This window comes from Mandrillus leucophaeus, unplaced genomic scaffold (assembly GCF_000951045.1).
Source record: "Mandrillus leucophaeus isolate KB7577 unplaced genomic scaffold, Mleu.le_1.0 Scaffold388, whole genome shotgun sequence".
In the NCBI taxonomy this organism is placed as follows: domain Eukaryota; kingdom Metazoa; phylum Chordata; class Mammalia; order Primates; family Cercopithecidae; genus Mandrillus; species Mandrillus leucophaeus.
Window position 1 is genome coordinate 2,010,269 of NW_012104120.1, and position 11,237 is coordinate 2,021,505.

The following is an 11,237-nucleotide window of genomic DNA, read 5'->3' on the forward strand; positions in this document are numbered from 1 at the left end:
ACCCAATCATCACCTGCATAGTCCACCCAGGCAGCACCTGTATAGCCCTCCCAATCCTCACCTGCATAGCCCACCCAACCAGCACCTGCACAACCCACCCAGTCAGCACCTGCACAACCCACCCAACCAGCACCTGCATAACCTACCCAGTCAGCACCTGCATAGTCCACCCAGCCAGCACCTGCACAACCCAGCCAATCTTCATCTTCACAACCCACCCAATCATCACCTGCATAGTCCACCCAGCCAGCACCTGTAGAGCCCACCCAGTCAGCACCTGCAGAGCCCACCCAACCAGCACCTGCACAACCCACCCAGTCAGCACCTGCATAGTCCACCCAGCCAGCACCTGCACAACCCAGCCAATCCTCACCTGCAGAGCCCACCCAACCAGCACCTGCACAACCCACCCAGTCAGCACCTGCAGAGCCCACCCAACCAGCACCTGCACAACCCACCCAGTCAGCACCTGCATAGTCCACCCAGCCAGCACCTGCACAACCCAGCCAATCCTCACCTGCAGAGCCCACCCAACCAGCACCTGCACAACCCACCCAGTCAGCACCTGCACAACCCAGCCAATCATCACCTGCATAGTTCACCCAGCCAGCACCTGCACAACCCACCCAATTCTCACCTGCAGAGCCCACCCAACCAGCACCTGCACAACCCAGCCAATCATCACCTGCATAGTCCACCCAGCTAGCACCTGCACAACCCACCCAATTCTCATCTGCAGAGCCCACCCAACCATCACCTGCACAACCCACCCAGTCAGCACCTGCACAAGCCACCGAATCCTCACCTGCATGGCTCGTCCAGTCAGTGCCTGCACAATCCATCAATTCATCACCTGCATAGTCCATCCAGCCAGCACCTGCACAACCCACCCAATCCTCACCTGCCGAGCGCACCCAACCAGCACCTTCACAACCCACCCAGCCAGCACCTGCTTGTGACCCACATGCATAACCTAGCCAATCCTCACCTGCACAGCCCACCAAAACAGCACCTGCCTGTGATCCAAACAGACAGTCATCCCACTTGGTCTAACAGTTATCTCCCAGTTACTTTACTGAGGGATGCAAACAGACAGTCATCCCATTTGGTATAATAGTTACTTCCCAGACACTTTACTGAGGATTACTGAGGTGTCCTCACTATTTCTCTACTAGCCCCTTGGCTGGATCCTTTCCAAGCAGGGACACAGAATAGCCTTCAGCTGCACACAGCTTTCCCCTGTGAAGGACTTGCCGACTGCCCCAGCGGTCCTTGGACATAGGGGTCCTTACAGACTCTGAATGCAATCAGAGCCCTGAGTCATTAGAGCCCAGGACCCTGAAGCCTCTGTTTTTCAGGCAGACACAGAGTAGCTGCATTAGTTCAGGGGTGGGGGTTGTGCCATCAGCCATTGCCAGGAGCTGAAGGAGGTCAGAACCCTGACCACAGATGCTGCCTGGTGCTCTCAGCCACAAGATCAAGACAGCCTCCAGGGACCCCATCCTCAAGCAAGAAGTCAAATGCAAAGGTAATCATTTCCCACATAGAACATAATAAAATTCTTACTGAAATATCTGGCTGCAAACGTCCTCCTTTTGCTGGAAGCTGTCGGCAGCATAATGAAGCTGGCAGTCTATGCAAATTTCTTCTGTATCCTTTTTATAAAGAACCAACCACATCCTCAAGCAGACAAGCTAATTCCTGTTTTCCAGTAACAGGAGATCCACATCTATAGAAAAGAAATATATTTAGAATGCCCTTTATCTGGTATTTTCTTGGATTTTAAACAAGAAGCCTTGCTGTGAGGAATTAATTCATTAAGCATAAGTGCATCTAGGGATCTTGGAATGGCCTTGAGCAAGTCACGGGGTCTTGGGGTATCAGTTCCTCAAATCTGTAAAATGGGAACGATAGTGACAACCACTTCTCAGAACAGAGGATTGAGAAGTGGAAAGAAGGGGCTTTGTGAGCAAAGCCCTCAGCACACATCAGATGCTATATTTGGTTTTTTTCCATGAGCTGACCTGGATTTAAGGGGAGCTGGGTTTCCAGAAAGCCTTAGAAATAAGTACAAAGGACACTGCAAATTTGCAGCATGACTTCCAGGATGCATTTATGGTCTTCGTCTGGTGGGCACAGCAGTCCTGTTAGTGGGGAGAGCAAGTCCCACAGAGGGACAGTCAAGGTCCAGGAACACCCCATGTGAGACCCTCACCAGGCACACAGGCTGCTCATGGAGTGACTTCTCCATTCCATTTCTGGAAATTTAGCATCATTACAGCATAATTTACAGTTGTGGAGAATCAAAAAGAAAAATCCCGATTATGAAACAGCCAAGCGATGTTTACACAGCCATCAACATCATTGACATAGTGGTCCTGGCAGTCCAAGGCAAAGGCAGGCTCCAAGATGGTGAATACAATGTTATCTAAATGAGGGCAGCATTGACTCAGATGGAGCAGTGACTCCTGGGAGGGCATGCACCTGAATTTTCTTCCCAGCACCCTCCTTGTCTCCTCTGCTCTATTGAGTTTGCATCATGTTTATTGACAGTGACCTGAAACACCTTTCAGTTGCAGAGAGCATGAAAGCAGTTAAAACCCAATCACTGCTATAAAGATAAAACAAGCATAGTAGTAGTGCTCCGTGGCTCAGTGCAGGGCAGATCCTTCCTACACCTGGGCTTGGGGGTGCAGGAATTGGGGCTGTCACCACTGCAAGAGGGTAGAACCTGGGCTGCCGGACAGTGCTCAGTGGGCTGTGTTGGGGGAATGTCATCTTGGCCCATGCCTTGGGGGTCTGTGGACAGTTCCTGCTGCTAATGTTCTCAGAAGGGAGCGTTGGAACAGCACAAAGAAGGGGGCCAACCTGAGCCTCTGGGGAGTGACCAGGGACAGTTAGGAGTGGAAGGAGGCAGCAGGCAAGCACTCAACTGCTTGAAGAGAGCAGCAAGGGCCAAAACCCAAGGTGCCAGCATGTCCTTGCCACAAAGTAAGCAGTAATTTGGGTTGCAAAGGCCGGAGTGCAAGGCTGATAAGAGCCCACAGGTACACAGGCAGAGAGGAGTGAGAGCCAGAAGCCCATCCCATGACCTGGTGTGCAGGGGGCTTTGGAACTAAAAACTCTAGGACCAAGTCCAGGTTTTCCTTTTAGGAGTGCTGGGAATTTAGACATGGGCTACATTGAGCAAAAAAAGGTATAGGATGCCCAGTTAGTTTTGCAGTGTAACTGCTATAAATATTGCATGGGACATAATGCCTGCTAAAAAGGTATGCATAGTTGACCTGAAACACTATTCAGATTTAACTGGGTGTCCTGTATTTTATCTGGCAACCTTATACCTTCTAAATATCCATTTTCTCTTTGATCAAAAAAGAAAATACCACCAGGTAAGAAACTTCCAACTGCAGACAACAAGAAAGCCAGTTAAAAAGAGGGGATTTATTGGTTCCTTGAGTAGGAAAGCCCTCATAATACGGACTTCAGACATGGCTGGATCCAGCAGCTTGGCAATGTTAACCAAATCTGGTTTTTTCCCCAGTTCTCCTGTTTGCTTCTGGAATGCCTGCTTCATTCTCCACGAAATCCCCTCATTATTAAAAAATGCTGGACAACAGCTCACTTCAGGAACTAATACTCTTTCTTTCACGACCAACACAAAGAAAGAGCCTATCTTCCAGTGTCTCTCTCAAAAGTGCTGGGAAACTGCCCCTCCCTACTCTCCCAAGCATCTCTTCTGGCCTCATGGCCTTGGTTGCGCCACTCACCCATCCCTGAACCACCCAAACCAATGTAATGTGCTGATTGGCTAAAGCCAAACTGGTCTTATACTAGGAATAGGGTGGGTTGGCTTCTTAAAAGCCACCTGGGCTGGTATGGAAGAGAGGTGGATGCTAGAGTGGATGCCAGCCACTGCAACCAAGGGTGGGGAGAAGGGCTCCAAAATACAGTGCCCACAGTGAGGTTGCCCTAAGGACAAGATACATGAGACCACCCAGCTGGTGTGGTGTGTGTGTGAGTGTGTGCTGTGTGAGAGGAGAGAGCCCTTCCCCCGAGAGGCGGTGAACTGGGCCGTGTGTGCCCGGACAGGTCCCTGCTCCTCAGTGACCTCCACCCACACCATGGAGACTGGATGTGTGTGTGTGTTGTGGGGGACGCTGCATCAGGAGACCTCTGGTTAGGGAAGTTTTATTAGGAACCACCTCTGTGACCTTTACCAACCTCAGCCAATAGTGGTGACAAGGTCCTACAGCGTGGGCCTCTCCTTTGGAAGGCTTGGGGACAGAGCTCTGCCCACCAGCTGGACAGTGACCTCAGTGGGAGAAGGGACAGGAGACTGCTCTCCAGACCCTCACCCCAGCCCTCGCCTTTCCCTCACCCACCTTTCTTTGCAGCAAGTTCAAATGCAGGTCATGCACCAGCTAAGCGGGCACAGCTGGGCACAGTTCCCGGGGCCTGCCGGGCAGCGCTGGGAAGGGCGGCAGAGAGCGCGGGCTGGACGCTTGTCTCGGAATGACTCAGCCAAGAGCAGCCGCCGCTCGCATGGGCTACGCAGCAAACGGGCGCCCCGTGGGGGCTGGAGAGGCCAGGTCTTCTGGAACCAGGCCAGCGCACCCTGCCCAGGCGTCACCCCACCGCGGACATTCGCAATGACAGTCAGCACTTCTCAGCACACTGTGGATCACACGCGTTAGCCTGGCACCTGGCTGCGCCCCGAGGTGGGCATCACGGTGGGACTGGGAGGCACTCCAGTCACAGGGTTCACCAGGGCCGAAGTGGCGACGAAAACCCGTCTCTCGGGCGTGGCAGTGGCCTGGCCACGTGCGCCCCAGGGCTTGCACCCACATCTCCCGCCGGCGGTGAGCGGGGCCTCCAGCAGAGCGGGCGGGGCTGCTCACCTGGAACCGGGGTCTGGCGTCTCCTCCCCCGCCTCGGCCGCCCGGGGCCTGCCTGGGGCTCCTTTCTCGCCGCCCAGCGGCAGCTCCTGAGCTCTCGGCCCGCTCCTTTAGCCCCGCAGGCTCCCTGACCGTGACCCTGCCCCCGGCCTCCGTGTGATGAGCGGGCGAGCAGGGCCGGGGGTATGCAGCCCGGGCCACGCATCCTCAGGCAGGACCAAGCTCCCGTCTACTGGGCTCCTCTGGGGGATGCGGTGCGGCGGGCGGTCCCCGCGGGTCGAGAGCCTGAAGCAGCTGGGTCGGGGATGGCCGGGCGAGGCTGACCCCTGCCGGGCAGCGCGGGTGGCGCCGCGGGCGGAGGAGGCCTTCCTGGGCCCTAGTGCATGGCGCCCCCTGGAGGGCATCGGGGACGCAGCCTCCTGAGCCCCCGGACCGCTCGCCGCGCCTTCCCTCCTGGCTTCTGGTTACCCAAGCTCATCTTGCCCCAGCCTCATCTGCAGCTCACCGTCCTGTGCGCCCCGTGCTGTTGGCAGGGCGTGTGGAATTTCGAGGGGTTTCTATACTGAGTCTTCCTCGGAGCAGGTGAATTCTGCATAGCTGGCCCAATTCTGTGTCTTAAGTATGGGGGGAAAGTGGGGGCTGGAGAAATCACTAGCAGGGGAGGAGCCCTGAGGTTGCCGAGGGGGATCGGAGCCACTTCCCAAGGCTCCCAATCTCCCCTACTTCATAAACTGGGAAACTACGGTCACAAAGGGTATGTGCATTCCCCAAGGTCCCAGAGCCACACGCAGCATGGCTGGCATTTGAAAGTCAAAGCAGAGGAAGCAGACAGGTGGCTCTTGAACTGGCTTTCGGAGTCTGTGTTGGGCAGAGAGATCCTTCCCCGAGAGTGGAGTGGCCTCCTACTCACTTGAGTTCAGCGTCCAGGTTCACCTGGACTCATCTGCAGTCTTATCCTTGACAAAGGCAGGGTGATTGGCCATGCGCTGATGGCCTTGGAGAGCCTGATTCAGTCTTTGGGCAGAGCTGGGTCAGTCCAGCCTCAGGGTCATCACTCACCCTAAGCATTGTGGTAACCTCTGGCCTGCCCCTGGAGACCCCAGGTGTGGGGCAGGTTGACCATGGTGGATAGTGGGAGCTGGCAGAGGTAAGGCCTGCCACAACACTAGAGCTCAGGGCACCTGAGAAGCAAGGTCATAGCATCCTGTTCTTGGACCCCGTCAGTCTCCACAGCTATAGGGGGCTCCATTGAAAACACTGTGCCAGGCCTTCTCTGTGTGTGCCCTGGTGAGGGCTCACTCACTCTCCAGGCTTGCTGGAGGAGGCGGCATGAACTTCGGTGGAAAGAACAGAACTGGGGAGCCAGAGAGTCGAGTTTGACTCCTGCCTCGGACACTTCTTAGCCGCGTCTCTAGGGGGCTCAGCCTCTCTGAGTCCCCTTCCTCATGTATGAAGTGAGGATAGTAATACTGCTGAGTCCCTGGGTCTGTTAGAGGATGAAGCGAGGAAAGTCAGGCAGGACACTTAGCTAAGTGTCCAGCTCGCATTAAGTACACCATGCTCACGCCGTTGGCCAGGATGCTGTGTTCCAGCTACAACCTTTATGAGGGGCCCTGGAAGTGCTTGTGTCTTCTGCTTCATCCATCATCATCATCGGCAGAAGCTAAGGCAGTTTTTGCTTCTCACACCAAGTTTCTTACATATTGAAAGATATTCTGCATTTAAATTTACATGATAAATTAAAATATAAGCCACAGAACCACACTGTAGATCATGTTTAGAGTTCTTAGGATACTTTTGCTTTTATGTAGCGACGTTGTTTGGTTTTTCTAGTTGTCGTAAGCATTGCAGGGCTATCTATTGTTTCACGTGCTTAGATATTTAAGTCAGTCGATGCCAGAACCTAGGGATTGTTTGCACCTTTTTGAAAAGAGTCACATTACTGGAAGAAGAAACCTGGAGCTGATTCGTATTAGCCACGAGGTGGCGCCCTCAGCACACTACTTGAGCTGTTGGGTTTTCCAACAGCAATGACCAGCACAGGGACAGAGGATGTCCTGAAGAGGGGCTCTGTCCGCTTCAGGAAGTCCAGGGGAGTCACCTGGGTAACACTCACAGGAAACACATGCTTCTGTGGGTACACAGCTGGGAACGGGGGGAAGCAAGTGAGTTATCTTGGATGCAAATTTTAAGGGGCAATGAGCGTCCCTCTCCCCTCACCCTGGTCCCGGCCCTGGGTCACCGGACTGGGACGTGTCTGTGAGGAGCGGAGCTGGAGAGTGGCTCTCTGAGACCCCAGGAGAGAGGATGATGCTTTGACCTCAGCCCTGCCAAGGTGGGGCCTATACGACAGGGACGCTAAAGCCCCTCTTCTGATCCAGAGGCTGTGGCCGGGATAATCGGAAGTACTTTCTGGGAGGGGATTAAGGGAATGGACGAGGTGCTGCTCATCCCTATTCCCACTATGAATTGGAGCCGCAGGGACATGGAGGGTGTGGGGCTGAGTCCAGTGCCTCCCTGGAGTGCCCTTTCCTGTCTGCGCTCGGGCTGGGCCAGCCTCTTGTGGCTCCTGCACATGGCAGCCCCCCTGAGCTGGAGAAGCCACCGTGGAGCAGGTGTGGAGGCCGTGGCACCGTGGCAGGGGGTCTCTGTCCGGGGCCTGGGTACTCGGTGACACTGGGAGGGAATGCAGCCTCCTAAGTGGACTCGGAAACTGGAAGAAGAGAGTTGAACTGTGAAGGAGGCAAGGGAAGCTGGGTGCAGGGTCGACTGAGGAATTGGCAAACATTTTGGTAAACCAGAGCATCATGCTGCGTGAGTGAGGAGTAAAAAAGGTGGGAGTGTTAAGGATGAGGTGGAACGAATATTCATACAATGCAGTAACTAACACTGAAGAGAGTCACCTGGAAGAGAAGACTGGGGAGAATCGGGACATTAAGTCTGCTGGGCACTTGCGGGTTTTACTCCGGATCAGCGCTGTCCAACAGGGACATAGTTTGAACCACATCTATAATTACATTTTTTCTGGTAGCCATATTAAAAAAGAAACAGGTGAAATTAGTTTAATAACATTTTATTTAGGGCAATATATGCAAAATGCTATCATTTCCACATGTAATCATTTATAAATATTATTTATTGAAACATTTTGTATTTTTTTTATACCAACTCTTCCAAATCTGGTGTGTATTTTACATTTATAGCATATTCCAATTTGGATGCTAAATTTCTGCTACAAATATTTTATCTGTATTTAGAGTTTACAAAATTTAGAGTTGAAAAAAAGATTTTCAAGTTGTTCTAAACATACGTAAAAGCTTTTTAGTAATTGGAGTGTGTATCAATTTCTAAATTAAGATTAAATAAAATTAAACATTTAAGTGCTCAATTTATCTAATTTCAAATGTGGTTAGTGGCCCTACTCTATTGGACATTGCAGTGGTAGGCATTTAAAAGTCAAATATTCATGTCAAAAATATTAAGAATAATAAGTAAAGAGTAGAAGTAGAATGTATAACTTCTAAACCAGTAGAGGGGGCTATATACAAAAAAAATCCCAATCAATTCAACAGGCGGAGAAAGGGAGAAAACAATAAAATAAAAATTACGATAAATAGAAACACAAAAGAAGAAGATAAAAATAGGTATAAATGCCGTAAATTTATCAGTAATCATAGTAAATGTAAACAGACTAATCTCACACATTAAAAGACAAGTACTTAGGTTGGAATTTTTAAAAATCCAATGGTAGCTGTTTGTGAAGACACATATCTAAAACATTAGAACACAGAAATGTTGAAAATAAATGAATGGAAAAAGATGCATGAGACAAATAGGAATTAAAATAAAACTAGTGTAGAGGGGCAGTTCCAAGATGGTCAAATAGGAACAGCTCCAGTCTACAGCTCCCCGCATGAGTGACACAGAAGACAGGCGATTTCTGCATTTCCAGTTGAGGTACTGGGTTCATCTCACTAGGGCCTGTTGGACAGTGGGGGCAGGACAATGAGTGCAGCTCACCAAGCGTGAGCCAAAGCAGTGCAAGGCATCGCCTCACCTGGGAAGCGCAAGGAGTCAGGGAATTCCCTTTCCTTGCCAAGGGAAGCTGTGACACACAGCACCTGGAAAATTGGGTCACTACCACCCTAATAGTGCACTTTTCCAACGGTCTTAGCAAACGGCACACCAGGAGACTATATCCCTCGCCTGGCTCAGAGGGTCCCATACCCAGGGAGCCTCGCTCATTGCTAACACAGCAATCTGAGATCAAACTGCAAGGCAGCAGTGAGGCTGGGGGAGGGGCACCCGCCATTGCTGAGGCTTGAGTAGGTAAACAAAGCCACGAGAAGCTCGAACAGGGTGGAGCCCACCGCAACTCAAGGAGGCCTGCCTGCCTCTGTAGACTCCACCCCTGGGGGCAGGGCATAGTCAAACAAATGGCAGCAGAAACCTCTGCAGACTTAAATGTCCCTGTCTGACAGCTTTGAAGAGAGTAGTGGTTCTCCCAGCACGGAGTTGGAGATCTGAGAATGGACAGACTGCCTCCTCAAGTGGGTCCCTGACCCCTGAGTAGCCTAACTGGGAGGCACCCCCCAGTAGGGGCAGACTGACATCTCACATGGCAGGGTACCCCTCTGAGATGAAGCTTCCAGAGGAACAATCAGGCAGCAATATTTGCTGTTTTGCAGCCTCTGCTGCTGATACCCAGGCAAACAGGGTCTGGAGTGGACCTCCAGCAAACTCCAACAGACCTGCAGCTGAGGGTCCTGACTGCTAAAAGGAAAACTATCAAACAGAAAAGACATCCACACCAAAACCCCATCTATACGTCACCATCACCAAAGATCAAAGGTAGATAAAAACCACAAAGATGGGGAGAAAAGAGAGCAGAAAAGCTGAAAATTCTAAAAATCCGAACGCCTCTCCCCCGCCAAAGGAACGCAGCTTCTCGCCAGCAGCAGAACAAAGCTGGATGGAGAATGACTTTGACGAATTGATAGAAGAAGGCTTCAGACGATCAAACTTCTCCGAGCTAAAGGAAGAAGTTCGAACCCATCACAAAGAAGCTAAAAACCTTGAAAAAAGATTAGACGAATGGCTAACTAGAATAACCAGTGTAGAGAAGTCCTTAAATGACCTGATGGAGCTGAAAACCATGGCACAAGAACTATGTGACGAATGCACAAGCTTCAGTAGCCGATTCGATCAAGTGGAAGAAAGGGTATCAGTGATTGAAGATCAAATGAATGAAATGAAGTGAGAAGAAAAGTTTAGAGAAAAAAGAGTAAAAAGAAATGAACAAACCCCCCAAGAAATACGGAACTATGTGAAAAGACCAAATCTACGTCTGACTGGTGTACCTGAAAGTGACAGGGAGAATGGAACCAAGTTGGAAAACACTCCGCAGGATATTATCCAGGAGAACTTTCCCAACCTAGCAAGGCAGGACAACATTCAAATTAAGTAAATACAGAGAATGCCACAAAGATACTCCTCGAGAAGAGCAACTCCAAGACACATAATTTTCAGATTCACCAAAGTTGAAATGAAGGAAAAAATGTTAAGGGCAACCAGAGAGAAAGGTCAGGTTACCTACAAAGGGAAGCCCATCAGTCTAACAGTGAATCTCCCAGCAGAAACTCCACAGGCCGAAAGAGAGTGGGGGCCAATATTCAACATTCTTAAAAACAAGAATTTTCAACCCAGCATTTCATATCCAGCCAAACTAAGCTTCATAAGTGAAGGAGAAGTAAAATCCTTTACAGACAAGCAAATGCTGAGAGATTTTGTCACCACCAAGCCTGCCCTACAAGAGCTCCTGAAGGAAGCAGCAAACATAGAAAGGAAAAACTGATATCAGCCACTGCAAAAACATGCCAAATTGTAAAGACTATCGATGCTAGGAAGAAACTGCATCAACTAATGAGCAAAATAACCGGCTAACATCATAATGACAGGATCAAATTCACACATAACAATATTAACTTTAAATGTAAATGGGCTAAATGCTCCAATTAAAAGACACAGACTGGCAAATTGGATAGTCAAGACCCATCAGCGTGCTGTATTCAGGAGACCCATCTCACATGCAGAGACATACATAGGTTCAAAATAAAGGGATGGAGGAAGATCTACCAAGCAAATGGAAAACAAAAACGGCAGGGGCTGCAATCCCAGGCTCTGATAAAACAGACTTTAAACCAACAAAGATCAAAAGAGACAAAGAAGGCCATTGCATAATGGTAAAGGGATCAATTCAACAAGAAGAGCTAACTGTCCTAAATATATATGCACCCAATACAGGAGCTCCCAGGTTCATAAAGCAAGTCCTTAGAGACCTAC

At 50.5% G+C, this 11,237-nt stretch overlaps 1 protein-coding gene across 1 annotated transcript in view; it reads right to left on the reverse strand.

The window, feature by feature from the left end:
- Positions 1-1,849, reverse strand: part of ARHGAP22 (Rho GTPase activating protein 22) — a 206,275-nt gene extending 204,426 nt beyond the window's left edge. The window contains exon 1 of the mRNA XM_011990940.1: positions 1,567-1,849. Coding sequence (XP_011846330.1) covers positions 1,567-1,618 — 52 coding nt within the window. The 5' untranslated portion in view covers positions 1,619-1,849. The remainder of the gene's footprint in view (positions 1-1,566) is intronic.
- Between the last annotated feature and the right edge of the window lie 9,388 nt (positions 1,850-11,237).